This window comes from Gopherus flavomarginatus, chromosome 5, assembly GCF_025201925.1.
Source record: "Gopherus flavomarginatus isolate rGopFla2 chromosome 5, rGopFla2.mat.asm, whole genome shotgun sequence".
In the NCBI taxonomy this organism is placed as follows: Eukaryota; Metazoa; Chordata; order Testudines; family Testudinidae; genus Gopherus; species Gopherus flavomarginatus.
In genome coordinates, this window is record NC_066621.1 from 116,460,409 (window position 1) to 116,475,186 (window position 14,778).

A 14,778-nucleotide genomic window follows, 5' to 3' on the forward strand; every position below is an offset into this window, starting at 1 on the left:
CCAGGCGGCCCCCAGGTCCTCGCTGCCTCCACAAGGTTCCCCCATCTCCTGGGATCCCCCCGGACTTCGTGTCCCAGGCCACCTCCCCTGGCCCCTCCGCTGCCTGTGCTGGAGCCTGCCGGCTTTTTGGAATTCCTAATCGCGGCTGGCCCCTGTGATTGGCTGCTCGGCTCTGACCCCACTTGGGCTCCAGGCTGGGCGGATAAAAGGGGCCTGAGCCGGGGGCTCCCGAGCATTCCCGGGAGCGGGCACTAGGGACCAGCTGGCCGCAGCATGACGGGCAAAGCGGGAGACGCGCTCACCCACAGCCTGCCCAGCAAACCCAAACCCGACAGCGCGGCCAGTGCGCCTGGGGCCGGGGCTGCGGCTGGGGCCAAGCCCAGCTCCGGGCCCACCCCGCCCAGGTGCACCGGCTTCGGCATCCAGGAGATCCTGGGCTTGAACAAGGAGCCGCCCTCTCACCCCCGGGCTGCCCTGGACTCCCTGCCCGCCGGGCACCTGCTGGCGGCCCGCTCTGTGCTCAGCCCCGCCGGGGTAGGTGGCGTGAGCATGGGGCTCCTAGGGGCAGGGAGCATCCCCAGCTTCTACACCCAGCCCACCTTCCTGGAGGTGCTGTCCGACCCCCAGAGCGTCCACCTGCAGCCCCTGGCCCGGGCCCCCGGACAGCTGGACACCAGCCAGACGGCCAGCTCAGGTAGGCTCAGGCTGCTGCCCCGGGGCGCCCCCCCCCATAGCCGGTCCGCTCCCCCCAGGTCTCTGCCCCCTGATCGGAGGCGTTGGAGCCAGGGCGGCAGGGAAGCCAGGGCTGTCCCCCCCCCCCCCAGGGGGCTTTATTAAAATTCGTTCCGGTGCCAGGTGGATGGATTGGCGATGGGAAACCCCCGGCCGGCGGGTGCCACACGGGGGGGAGCTCGGGGGATGGGGGGCGCCGTCCCCGGGGCTTCCCAGAGCCGAAGGGGAACTGACCCCTGGGGCGCCGGAGCCCCTAACTCGTTTGCGGGGAATTGGGTGCCTCGGCGTCCGTTTGCTAGACGGCAGGATCCGCCCGGCCGCCGTCTCCGGAGCCCCGGACCCGGCGGGGCGCGCTTCACCCGCAGCTGCCCGGGGGAAAGTTAGTAAATATCGTAATAATTCCGCCTCTCCCCGGCGGGGTCGCCCGCCCGCCTTTAACGCCCAGCCCGCAGCTGGAACACTCAGCGGGAATACCTACCGCGGGGGGCCGGGCCGGAGCAGGCCGATCCCACCCGGCCGCCCCTCGGGCGAGCCCCAGACGGTCCCTGCCCCATGGCAGAACCGATTGTATCGAAATGCGGGTCCCGGCGCCCTGCACCAGCCGCTCCGGGGTGGTGGTGGGGGAACCCCGAGCTGCCGGAACGGCCCCCGGCCCGGGGAAACGAACCACCACCCTGGGCGGCGAATACGGATGCGCCCCGAGCCACGCCGGGAATCGGCCGGCGCCTCCCGGGTGAGCCGGGCGGATTAACCCCCCCACAGCCCGATTTCCCCCCGCGGCGGGATCCCGGGGGAGCGGGCGCAGCGCGGGGATTTCACGCCCTCTTGGGGCTTTTGTTTTAAAGCCGCCCGGAATTAAACCCCAACGAAACTGGCTGAAATCGGGGCACAGGCGCGCAAAGAACCGGCCCTTCGGAGCACAAGCGGCCGAGCCCCGAGCCCTCCCCCGCCGCGCCCCAGGACAGGCGCTCCAGGAGGGCTCTGCCTCGCCCGGCCGGCCCGGGGGCTGCGGCTGAGGGATCGCAACGAAATCCCCGGCGAACCAACGAAAAATTAAGCGAAACCCTAGGGAGAGGCAAAGCAAGGGCCGTGCTAGCCCCTGGCACCCCGCGCCGGGCAGGGAGCCCCTGGCCCGGCCAGGCCCGGGGAGGGGGCGCCAGCGCCGGCAGCCTGGGGGCCTCTGCGCAGCTGGGAAAGGCGAATCCCCGAACCCGTCCTCAGTCTGTGCCGCGTTTCTCTTCCCAGACTCCGAGGATGTTTCCTCCAGCGACAGAAAAATGTCCAAATCCTCCTTAAACCAGAGCAAGAAGCGGAAGAAGAGACGGCACAGGTAGGAAAGAAGCCCGCTGCCCCCTTCCCTGCCTGCCCGGCTTCCCAGCGGGCGAGACCCCGCAGGGCTACCCTGGAGCCCCCCGCACCTTGTGGGCTCGCCTGCCTGCCCCCAGCAGCAGAACCTGCCCCAGCCTTGGCTGGTACCTTTAGGCCTCGCGGAGCCATATTTATTATTTCTGTCCCCGAGGCCCTGTCGTGCTGGGCACTGCACAGAGGCACGGGATGGCTCAGCTCCTGCCCCCCAAAGATTTTCCAGCCTCGGGTCCCGATGGTGCAGTTGGGTCTGTGCATGAAGCACTTCGCGCTCACTGGATCCAGCTGCTGCACGGGGCTTGCGCTGAGACAAAATGCACTATTTCGGTGTAACAGGCGATTGAGGGGGCTAGGGCTGAAGGATGAGGACAATAGCAGTAGGACTGTCTGGTTGCATGGATTTGCTGTGCCATTGATGGGTTTCAAATAAAAGAACGTTTTATTAAAAATATAAATAAACATGAATGCATGAGATCGGCAATCCCGAGTAGCCAGCCAAGGCTGCAAACTGGGTCCAACCTTGCCTTCCACCTCTATTCCATTCCATTCCGCATCCTCTATATAGATCCATGCACCCTTCACATAAGAGCTAATTCAGCCCATAGGAACAGGGGCTCAGATCTGAACTCCCCCGATAAAGGCGACAGGAGGGAGGAATCTATAGGAAGGGAACCTTCTGCTTTTTGCTCCCTGATCAAAGGAAGCAGGATTTGGGGTTTGATTATGAATTTCAAGAAAATTACCCGCAGATGGCATTTGCAGTTAAGATTCATCATATATTTGCTCCTAGAGAGGCACTCTGTTGAAAGAGTTGCAGGAAACTGGGGGGACATGTTTGCACATGTGGTGGTTGTGCCCAAGAATTAAATGGTTTGGAGAGGAAATTAATAAAGATACCTTTCTTATGACAAAATGCCACTTCCTAGAGATCCCCTAACCTGTTCTCTTCACCAGAGCATTAAGTATCTGCAATTTAAACAGAACGTCTCACTGCCAACAATTAAAAAAATTAGTTTGTCTTTCTATTGCACATTATTTGAAATAGGTGGAAGGGTCACCTATACAATTATGATATAGTAAAATATGACTGTCCTAATAGAAAAGCTTTCCCGCCAAGTCCATAAACAAGAGAAGTGCCAAAAAGAGAGGATCAGTATTAAGAAATTTGGTCATCTTTATTAATGGATTGGGAGGAGGAGGAGGGTTGCCCAGCCAACAAGCTTCTTTGAATAGTAATCTGATCCTGACTCAGTAATATACAATTTAGTATGTTAAAATTTTATTGTAACTTTTTCATAATAAGAAGCTTGTTTGTTTATTTATTTTTAAAAGTTACCCTCGGGGATTTATTCTCTATGGCTCTGGATCCTGGAACCTTAAAACCAGGCTACTACTTTACTCAAAAAGTGTCTACAATTTTTAGGTATGTGGGTCCCAGAGGCACCAATAGTTTTAAAATATTTCCTAAAGCGACAAGCCATTTATCCCAGGGCCACTAGAAATGGGAGTAGTCAGGGTATTAAAACTGGACTCTGCAATGCAGTAGAGCAATTTTAGCATCATTTATTAGGCAAATAGCAGTTTCTATCAATCACTTATTCATTATTAATAAAGTATTGAAGATATTCAACAAGAGGTAGAACAAGCTGCTAAGGTAGATAAGGGAAGATGGCTTGTTGGTTAAGGCACTTGCGTCACAGCTTAGGGATCTAGCTTTGGTTCCCAGCTCTGTCACAGACTATGGGATATTTTGCCTTCCTATGCCTCTATTACCCATCTGTAAAATGCAGCTAAAAATCACCGAGCCACATAAACATTAGACACTACAGTGATGGCTAGAAGTACCTAGCTTGATTCTGGGATTGCCATGGCCAGGGATAGTCAGGACAAAAGGAGGTGGGACAGCCATCTATCAGGGATGGTTTAGGGATAATTAAATCAATCGTGCCACAGTTCAGGATCGGTGGATTAAAAGATACCCTAGTGAAAGCCTAGCCAGGATGCTGTGCAAGAAGAGACTAAATATCCCAGAATGGGCTAGATTCCCTGCTAGAGGTTCTGCCCCAATCCAGGGGGGTTGACTAGTGACCTATGTGACGTAGTTTCAAGTCAAGCAATCTATGGTTACCCCTAGAATAAATATGGACTCATTTCCTTTGTGAACTAGATTGGGCTTGATGATGAGTGAGATCTCAATTAGGATTGGAGTAAGGATCACAATTGGATCAGGACTAGAGATGAATCAGGATACTGGAAACAGGATTTGCCTTTGTTTATAGTTTTCAATTTTGCATAGTAACAAACTTTTCATGTTTAGTGATTATTTTTTTTAAATAAGAAAAGCTTAAAACTGCCAAATCTGTCTGCTGTATCTGGGCTAAGTGACAACTGAAGGAGGGATTATGTATTGTGGTAAAAAGGACTTGGACTAATCAGATGTTTTAAAAAGGGAAAATATAGGATGAATTTCAGGATATATATTCAGCCAGTGAGCTGCACTGGGCTGTGGCATCATCTCCTGATGATGGTAGAAGCCCCAAACACTTGAGACATTTAAAAACTAGAGAATGTACAATAACAAATCATCCTGTATTGGGTCCAGAAGAGAGAAACTGGATGAGTTAATAGGTCTTTTTTCATTCTAGTGTCCATGATCCTACAAGAGCAGGAACAGAATCCTTCTAAACAGAGCAGATTTAGGAGTGAATTTAAATAAAGATCTGATTGCAGACTCGGTCCCCTGCATTCACAAGCCCCTCTTGCTAATAATGTTATTGATCTGGTGGAATCCTTAGGTTTTGAATGTTGGAAGGTAATTTTGAGACTGTGTTTCTGTTTGTGCTATTGGGAAGGCATAAGATCTTTTGAAATTCTCTAATTTATTTCAGTGAAAATTTTTTTTAAAATTCTTTCAGCCACTGTATCTCCTGTCCTATGGTTAGATTGTTTACTTTAAATGCAAGTCAGTTTAAAAAAACCAAACACACATGAGAATGCTAACTGCTGTGTAGGCTAACCACACTTAGAAAACTGGAGTTTCAAAGGGTTTGGACAGCCGGAGGTTCAGGGAGGATTTCTGGCAGCAGGGAGGTGAAGAAGCTCTTGGTACCTTACTTCCCCATTGCTGGAATCTCTTTGCATTCCCCTGGAGTTGTGCTCTCACCTGTCACAGCTTCCAGTTGCTGATTTTTATTTTTTTTTTCAATCCACCCATCCCAAGCTGAGAACTGGGCATACGGATGCAGGTTGGGACAATTGACCATTCAGGGCAGTCAGGAAGGATTTCCAATGATGGGTAAAGGGGTAATGCAAATCAGAGGAAGGCAGGGATCCACTAGTGGGAGATAGGTTTTTCTGGGTTCCTGTGTAGAAGTCGAGCAAGGGAACTGGCCCTGGGTTCGTGGTTGGAGATTGCGTGCATTCGGGGAGGAACTGGCTGGTGAAAGTAGTGAGGGCTGTGACAAAACTTTGGGGACTTGCTGAGGGTTAGGGATCTGAAGGGATTGGTTTACCTGTAAGCAGGGAGAGACTTGGGAGAGATGAGATGCTGAGAACAATGTCACTCCTTGTCCGTGCCTCAGTCCAATCTTCTGAAGTGTCTGTGTGGCAAACATAAAGGGGACCATAGTGCCCATAAATCAGGAAGTGGGGCCCTCTTTGAGGGGAAAAGAGACACTTCAATATCTTTTGGAAGGAAATCATGTCTGAGATCTAATCTAGAGATTACGGTCATCTCAGCGATCCTGTTGTGGAAGAGAAACTGGAGGAGAGGTGGCCTAGAGGAGGAACTGGCTGAAAAGGAAGGTGACTTGTGACTTTATAAGAACACAATGTCCTGGCACTTTCTGGGCTTTCTCTCAGCCAAGGGCCTGACCTTCTGTCCATAGAAAAACAGTAAAACTTAATCTACATACGTTATCCAGTTTCTGAGATTTTCCTTTGCCTGTTTCTCCATCTTTGTGACTGTTCAGCTTTCTCTATATTCTGATCAATGAGTTTTACTCCCCTCAGGACAATCTTCACATCCTACCAACTGGAGGAGCTGGAAAAGGCCTTCAATGAGGCCCACTATCCTGATGTCTATGCCAGAGAGATGCTGGCCATGAAAACAGAACTGCCTGAAGACAGGATACAGGTAATCTTTCCTCTCTGGGCTCTTAGAGCACCCCTCTCATCCCTCCCTTCCCAAGCAGCATTTGCTCGCTCTCTCCCTCAGGAGAAAACACGGCAGCTTCCAGCACAGAAATGGTCACATCACACTGAGTAAAACTCCATCCCTCAGAACTGAAACCTCTAGGCAGTCATATTTTCTGTGCTTCTTTGCAAGCATCTGTTAGGTGTATGTGTGTGGTGTGTCTTTGTGGATGTGGTGTTTTGTGTGTGCGGTTGCATTGTGTGCTGCTGTTAGTGTGTGTACTGTACTGTCCTGTTTTGTGTGTGTGTTTGTTTTGTTAACTTCCCTAGCACCTGCCACAAGGTACCCAGGATAATGGATATATTTTACAATAGGCAGAATAGAAAAATAACCCCAAAATGAGGAGCTGCTGTACTGAAAGAGTTCAAAATGGTCAAAATGACCTGGATAGCCATGCCTTGCAGCTCCCAAGGGTCTGTGTGGACATGGTTAAAGAGGAAACTCCACAGAAACCTGGTCCCTGAACTGAGAAATCCCTGATCCCAACCCACTACAAATTAAAGCACTGACCTGGAGAACAGCCAGACTCTCTTCCCTTGGAGGCACATAGGAGGGCTAGATCTCATTGTCTGAGGGTGCATCAGATTGCCTAGTGTAGCCCTGGATAAGATTGTTTTATGAACTCAGGTATGGATGAGTTTCTAAATAAGGCATGTGTATGCGCCTTTTGTGTCCTCTGTGTCAAACTCTCCAAACAGGCACTTGTGGCTCCCTAGGAAAATCTTTTGGGGCTGATTTTCCATTGCATCTCTGTTAGATGGGGATTCCCTGGATGCCACTGAACTGCCAGAACAGTTCTCTGTGTCAATGCCCTAGCACAACCTTTAGCATAGGGCATGTCAGGGTGGGGAGGGAAGGAGTGTGGTTGGAGAATGCTGTTCTCTGGCTATTCTGGGTTGGCAGACAGCCCATAGGGGTGCATTGAGGCCAGAACAGAAGCTGGAGAATACTTATGACTGTTGCAACTAATGTCAGAGGCAGTGTAGGACCCTGACAACCTGAGAATGTAGAGATCACAAAGATAGCTTAAAGCCACCTCTGCTTTCCCTTCTCCCCCACCTCCCGCTCCTGGTTCCTGCACAAAGCGCAGGAACAAAGCGGCAAAGTATGGAGCCCTTTGGCTTCCCTGTGTGTGCTGATATGAAGCTTCTGGGCTTGCAGCGTTGAAGCTTGGCCTTGTTCCCCTGCATCCCTGTGGCAGGTACTTCTAGCTGATGCAGCTCGGCTTCTCTGTGAAGGGCTTGGCCTGGGTTCCTCTTCGTGCCACACTAAACTGCATGTTTTCTTACTGTCCCCCTCATTTTGTCAACCACCCCCTTGACTTAAATCTGCTCTTTCAGTCTGTGCCTCTTTCCTGCACTCAGGGGACCAACACATCATTACGTGGCTATTTCTTCAGCACTGGTAGACTGCCCATTCCATGGGCTCACAAGAACCTTAGAGAACTCTTAAGGATATAGTGCCGATGCTGTAAATAACTAAGGTATAAACTGGGGGGGAGGGAGACAGTGGCAGGGGAGAGGGAGGAATGGAGAGTTTCCCAAACCAAACAGCTTCACTTTTTTTTTTCTTTGCAATACAAATCTTCCCCCACCAAAGGCTTGTGCTAATCAAACATACCATGTTGATAAAATCAAGTCCCAATCCTTCTATTGTGCTGGCATGACTCCTGCTGACCTCACTGCTGTTATCCTAAGCACTAATTTCCAGCAGGCCTGAGACATAATTAATTGGCTCCTTACCTGAAATAGGAATGGCTAAAATAAGGTCTCTTGTTCCTTGTATTCCACATTGGGATTTCATTGATAGATAGGTCCTGATGCTTCTAGCAAGAAAGAATTGGATGGGGAGCCAGTTGGATACCTCTGGCTTTCTGGGATGTCGTCTCTGTGAATCAGGGTGTAAGAGGCCTGTGGGGAGGTGAACATTGCTTGCATTCATCATCTGGAGCTAGATTAGAAAGACTATTCTTTGATTTCCCATAGACGGGCCTTCACCCTTTGTCTGTCTGGGAATGAACCTTAGCCCCGGACAAAACCAGACTATTGAAATGTAGAGACACCATTTACCGATCACGTCAGGCTGATAGGCTGGGATTGACCAATATTTTCATGTGCTGCAGGTCAAGGTTGCGTGTGTAATGTCAATATCTGGGTCATTTTTGTGATGTGAGCCAATGTTTTCATCTGTCTTATTTAGTAGCTGAATAGCGCTTGACAATTCTTTTTTCTTTCCCTGAATTGCTATTTATATTTCACTCTGTCACTATCCAGTGAGAAACTGTTCGGCAACTTCTGTGCCACAACTTGTCACTGTTGTGGTCTGCCTACTCAACTGGAACTGGACTAAACCCATCTAGTAGGAGCTATAGACTCTGTAACAGGGGCGTAATAAGCATCAGCACCGGTATCCCAGGGGGATGCGATCATTATGGAAACTGGGATGGTATGGGAAACGGTAGCTTTTAATGGCAGTATTGTATGGGGAATCTGAGCTTCTCGTGCCAGGACAGAGATCACAGAATCCCATGAGAGACTCCTAAGAGATACTGAAGGGAAAGGGCAGGTTGTCTCCAAGGGGCCAGTACAGGATTGCTCCTTATTGTATATTTTCTAGTGTTTCCCTGGCTGCTTTCGTGTTATAAGCCTCCCCACATATCAAGAAGATGATGCTAATGCTTGAAAGTGCTCCTTGATATTTAGCCTCAATACCCCCTTTTTAAACGTTATCCAGTTACTCTCCTTTGTACCAGCCCTGAATAATCTCTCTCTCTCTCACACCAGCCTTGGGATTTACACCCTCTAAATAGTGATACACTATCCTCTCCTCATCAACCTCTACTCTCCAACCTTTAGTCATTGCTTATCCAAGCTATAATATCTTTTTTTAATCATTCCTCATAAATCAGTCTGTCTAACCCCTTCATCAATTGGTTGCTCTTCTCTGAACTTTCTCCAATTTGTCTGCCTTTCTGGTAACGGGATCAAGAGCCTACTGGAATATACCAAATGAGTTTACACCAGTGTTGTATAGTGAGGGACAGGTACCTTCTGCACATCTCTCCCCAAACTACTGTTGGCCTGGTTTTGATTCCACATCACATTGCAGACTCCTATCTGTCTAGTGGCTGTCTGCTATCGCTCCGAAGTCTTCTTTGGACATTCCTGCTTCCCAGGTTTCCCTCTTCCACTCAGTATTTTTGGTTTCAAATTATTTTTCCACTTAACATATTAGCTATATTTTTTCCTAAACTGGATCTCTCCATATTCCCTTCCCATGTTTCTAATCTTTCCAGGGCCCTCTATATTTCTCTGTCCTCATGGGATTTGCAGCTCCTCCCAATTTAGTACCATCTGTGAATTTCATTAACATGCTGTTCACTCCCTCTTCTAGATCATTAATAAATAAGTTATATAAGACTGACTCCTAATGCCAACTCCTGCACTTTCCCACTGGACCCATCTTACATATTGTCATGTATTACTACCCTTTGTTTTCATGTATGGGTTTAGTTTTTGGAGGTCACAGGCAGAGCCCAATATTAAAATAAATACAAAATAAATGGAAAAACAGAAATAGAGTGGTGTACAAGAACTATTCACGCAAGCAGTACCTGTAGCAAAGCACCATGTGTTCTTAACAGGTATCAAATACTTCTAGTTTCTTGTTTTGATACATTATACTGCACTCAGTAAAAATATTCCCAGGTGCCCAGGTAATGAGATAATATGGATATTAATTCTTTAGGGCAGCAAGTTTCCTCATTGCAAGGATGTCCCATGCTTTGCTGAAGCAGATGCTCATAGGATTTCCTCACTGGGCAGCATTAGAAAGTCTCCTCTATCAAAAGGAAACCAAAGGAGGAACTAGTTTCTCTAGCAGGTTCTCTCTCATCTCCTAGTAACTTGCATTGTGACCATTTCACAAAATATCAGGATTAATGTGTAATCCCATCACACATGTTTGAAAGCGCCTATAGCAGAACTGAAGTGACATTTATCAAAATAAATTGAGGCCAATCTGTATGGGGTGAGGCAGGCTGCTACTGGGTATGCACATGTTTAGTACATAGTGAGTGTATCTACACTGCAGCTGGAAGCGAGATTCCCAGCATAGGCAGGTAGATTTGCACTAGCACGGCTTCAGGTAGTGCACTGAATGTAGCAGTGTGGACGTTCCAGCTCAGACTCTTGAGCCCACTTGATCTCCTAGGCTTCAGAGCCCAAGCTCCAGTCTGAGCCAGAATGTCCACACTGTTATTTTTAGCACACTAGCTTGAGCCCCACTAGTGCAAGTCTATCTACCCAGGCTGGGAGAATTCACTCCCAGCTACAGTAATATAAGAGATGAGTTAAGAGTCTGGCCTCTTCCACAAAATATAGTCACTCTGTCATCAGGAATCTAATATCCAAATCTACCTGTATGCTTCTTAAGAGGGCAGATCCCAGTCTCTTAAATGTATTGTGTGGATTTTAGATGCATTTAAATTCTGGTTATCTAAAATGTTATGTTTTCCAAGCCTGGTAAGCCTCTTGTATTCAAAGTGGTATTGCCCTGTAAAAGTCCAAGTATGGGATTATTGAAATAATGATATATTGGTGTAATTATACTGTTGCATACTGGTCAAAGGAATATATCTGACCAGTCATATCAAGAAATTGGGTACATCTAGTAAGACCATGCCGGTCTTTTTTTGGATGGAGAGTAGGATAATCTTCTAGGGGAAATGATCAATTATTACAGAGGGGAGAAGGGAATGGAAAGTATTTAAGAATTCTGGCAACTCTAGTCAGTATAACCTTTGTATGTTGAGTAAACAATGTAATTATATTAGAGCAGATAAAAAAGATCTTTATAATTCTGTATCAAAAAAAAATCCGTCAGTGGTTTGGAGTTTCACAACTTAACTGTCTAGCAGCACTATTGGATTCATTATGAGAATAGTGCTGATACTGCCCATGCCCTTCCAAACATCACTGGATCCCTATGGAACCACAAATCCTAGAGACCTCATTTGAATACATCTCTTTTCTTACACAGTCTAATTTTTATCTGCGACCTGTCAAAATACATTTTAATATCACCCTGCAGTTGTTAAAGAAGTTTAACTGAGATTGGGTTTGGAAGAATTGGGGAAAGTAATTAATTGCAGGGGGATGAAGAGGGAAGTTCATACTAATAGTGTTTATTCAGGAAAATAGAGGTTAAGTATATTCTAGTTATGCAAGATTGTTTTCTAAAGTGCGGGGCTAAAGGAGGATAATTCAACTTGAAAAGGTCTAAAGAGTCTGTGGCTACACGAACTCCAGTACCGAATTCTAATGTTCCAATGTCTAACTGAGTTGGAGCCCATGAGAATGGGCCACGGGGGATCTCTTAGGAGGTGGAACACAGAGCCTGGGAGGTGATCGTTATCCCTGATTTCCCCCCCCCCCCCCTGGAAATAGTTACTGGAATGAATCCTTTTGAGCTAGAGGAGCCATAATAAAAGAAAATGACAAGTGGCAGCATATTTAATTTATTGAAGGCCAAGTTTTTGGACTCATAACCATTATTAAAGAGCTTGGCTGATGAGGTCTGGTACGATTACCATATCAAAGTAAGGAATTTTGGCCCCAATCCTATCAATCAAGGCTAGAAATGAGGACTGACCACTCAATGCAATCAATGGCCTTTCTGGAATCTAGGGATGGAATTGCTGTAGAAATATGCAATTCATTCTGCTACCTTAAGGAATATTAATATTATGAGATCATCTCTTGCCTGTGTAAGTACCATGTGATTGGTAAAGACCAGATCAGGATGAAATTCTTCCTGCTTGCTAAAACTTGGGATGATTTTATGCCCTTATTGAAGATAAATAGGCCAACCTAAGGCACAAACGCAGGTTATGGTTGAACAGGGCATACGGAACAGTTTCTGCATTAGTTAATTGGGAACCAGCATTTTTGTTAAAGAACTGTATAAAATAAAATAATCTGTTCATCAGAGTTGGGGGCTTTGCCATCAGGTACTTTTGAAATAGCTTATTCTATCTCCTCAACGGATATATCATCTTCCAATAACTCATGGGGCATGTCTGGGCAGTGAAATCTCAGATAAGTGTGTAATGTCCTCTCTGCTTTCAGAAGTGTAGGAAGTGTACAAATGAGTTAAAAGTAAGCAGACATATGGATTAGTAACAATATTATTTTGAAGTATCAGAGGGGTAGCTGTGTTAGTCTGGATCTGTAAAAGCAGCAAAGAATCCTGTGGCACCTTATAGACTAACAGAAGTTTTGGAGCATGAGCTTTCGGGGGTGAATATCCACTTCATCAGATGCATGTAGTGGAAATTTCCAGGAGCAGGTATATATATGCAGGCAAGCTAGAGATAATGAGGTAGGTTCAATCAGGGAGGATGAGGCCCTGTTCTAGCAGTTGAGGTGTGAAAACCAAGGGAGGAGAAACTGGTTTTGTAATTGGCAAGCCATTCACAGTCTTTGTTTAATCCTGAGCTGATGGTCTCAAATTTGCAGATGAACTGAAGCTCAGCAGTTTCTCTATGAAGTCTGGTCCTGAAATTTTTTTGCTGCAGGATGGCCACTTTAAGGTCTGCTATAGTGTGGCCAGGGAGGTTGAAGTGTTCTCCTACAGGTTTTTGTATATTGCCATTCCTAATCTGATTTGTGTCCGTTTATCCTCTTCCGTAGCGACTGTCCAGTTTGGCCGATGTACATAGCAGAGGGGCATTGCTGGCATATGATGGCATATATTACATTGGTGGACGTGCAGGTGAATGAACCGGTGATGGTGTGGCTGATCTGGTTAGGTCCTGTGATGGTGTCGCTGGTGTAGATATGTGGGCAGAGTTGGCATCGAGGTTTGTTGCATGGATTGGTTCCTGAGCTAGAGTTCCTATGGTGCGGTGTGCAGTTACTAGTGAGACTGTTTCAGGTTGGCAGGTTGCCTGTGGGCGAGGACTGGCCTGCCACCCAAGGCCTGTGAAAGCGTGGGATCATTGTCCAGGATGGGTTGTAGATCCCTGATGATGCGTTGGAGGGGTTTTAGCTGGGGACTGTATGTGATGGCCAGTGGAGTCCTGTTGGTTTCTTTCTTGGGTTTGTCTTGCAGTAGGAGGCTTCTGGGTACATGTCTGGCTCTGCTGATCTGTTTCCTTATTTCCTCATGCGGGTATTGTAGTTTTGAGAATGCTTGGTGGAGATTTTGTAGGTGTTGGTCTCTGTCTGAGGGGTTAGAGCAGATGCGATTGTACCTCAGTGCTTGGCTGTAGACAATGGATCGTGTGATGTGCCCGGGATGGAAGCTGGAGGCATGAAGGTAGGCATAGCGGTCGGTGGGTTTTTGGTATAGGGTGGTGTTGATGTGACCATCACTTATTTGCACCATGGTGTCCAGGAAGTGGACCTCCCGTGTAGATTGGTCCAGGCTGAGGTTGATGGTGGGGTGGAAGCTGTTGAAATCCTGGTGGAATTTTTTCAGAGTCTCCTTACCATAGGTCCAGATGATAAAGATGTCATCAATGTAGCACAGGTAGAGAAGGGGCGTGAGTGGACGAGAGCCGAGGAAGCGTTGTTCCAGGTCAGCCATAAAAATATTGGCATATTGTGGGGCCATGCGGGTGCCCATAGTGGTGCCACTGATCTGGAGATATATATTGTCATCAAATTTTAAATACTTGTGTAAGAGGATAAAGGCACAGAGCTCAGCAGCCAGTTGTGCTGTGGCATCATCAGGGATACTGTTCCTGACAGCTTGTATTCCATCTGTGTGTGGGATGTTCGTGTAGAGAGCCTCTACGTCCAGGGTGGCTAGGATGGTGTTTTCTGGAAGGTCACCAATGCATTGTAGTTTCCTCAGAAAATCAGTGGTGTCATGGAGATAGCTGGGAGTGCTGGTGGCATAGGGTCTGAGTAGAGAGTCCACATATCCAGACAGTCCTTCAGTGAGAGTGCCAATGCCCGAGATGATGGGGCATCCAGGATTTCCGGGTTTGTGGATCTTGGGTAGTAGATAGAATAACCCTGGTTGGGGCTCTAAGGGTATGTTGATTTGTTCCGGTGTTAGTGTAGGGAGTGTCCTGAGTAGATGTTGCAGTTCCTTAGTGTATTCCTCGTGGGATCTGAGGGAAGTGGCCTGCAGAATTTGGTGTTGGAGAGTTGTCTGGCGGCCTCCTTTTGGTAGTCAGACCTGTTCATGATGACAACAGCACCTCCTTTATCAGCCTCTTTGATGATAATGTCTGGGTGGTTTCTGAGGCTGTGGATGGCATTGCATTCTGCACGACTTAGGTTATGAGGCAAGCGATGTTTTTCCACAATTTCTGCCTGTGCATGTTGGCAGAAGCATTCAATGTATAGGTCCAGACTGTCATTTCGACCCTCAGGAGGAGTCCTCGCCCACAGGCAACCTGCCAACCTGAAACATATTCTCACCAGTAACTGCACACCGCACCATAGGAACTCTAGCTCAGGAACCAATCCATG

General features: G+C 47.7%; 1 protein-coding gene across 1 annotated transcript in view; it reads left to right on the forward strand.

Moving 5' to 3' along the window:
- The first annotated feature begins 273 nt into the window (after positions 1 to 273).
- Positions 274 to 14,778, forward strand: part of VSX2 (visual system homeobox 2) — a 44,671-nt gene continuing 30,166 nt past the window's right edge. The window contains exons 1-3 of the mRNA XM_050955744.1: positions 274 to 694; positions 1,978 to 2,062; positions 6,109 to 6,232. Of these exons, the coding sequence (XP_050811701.1) occupies positions 274 to 694; positions 1,978 to 2,062; positions 6,109 to 6,232 (630 nt within the window). The remainder of the gene's footprint in view (positions 695 to 1,977; positions 2,063 to 6,108; positions 6,233 to 14,778) is intronic.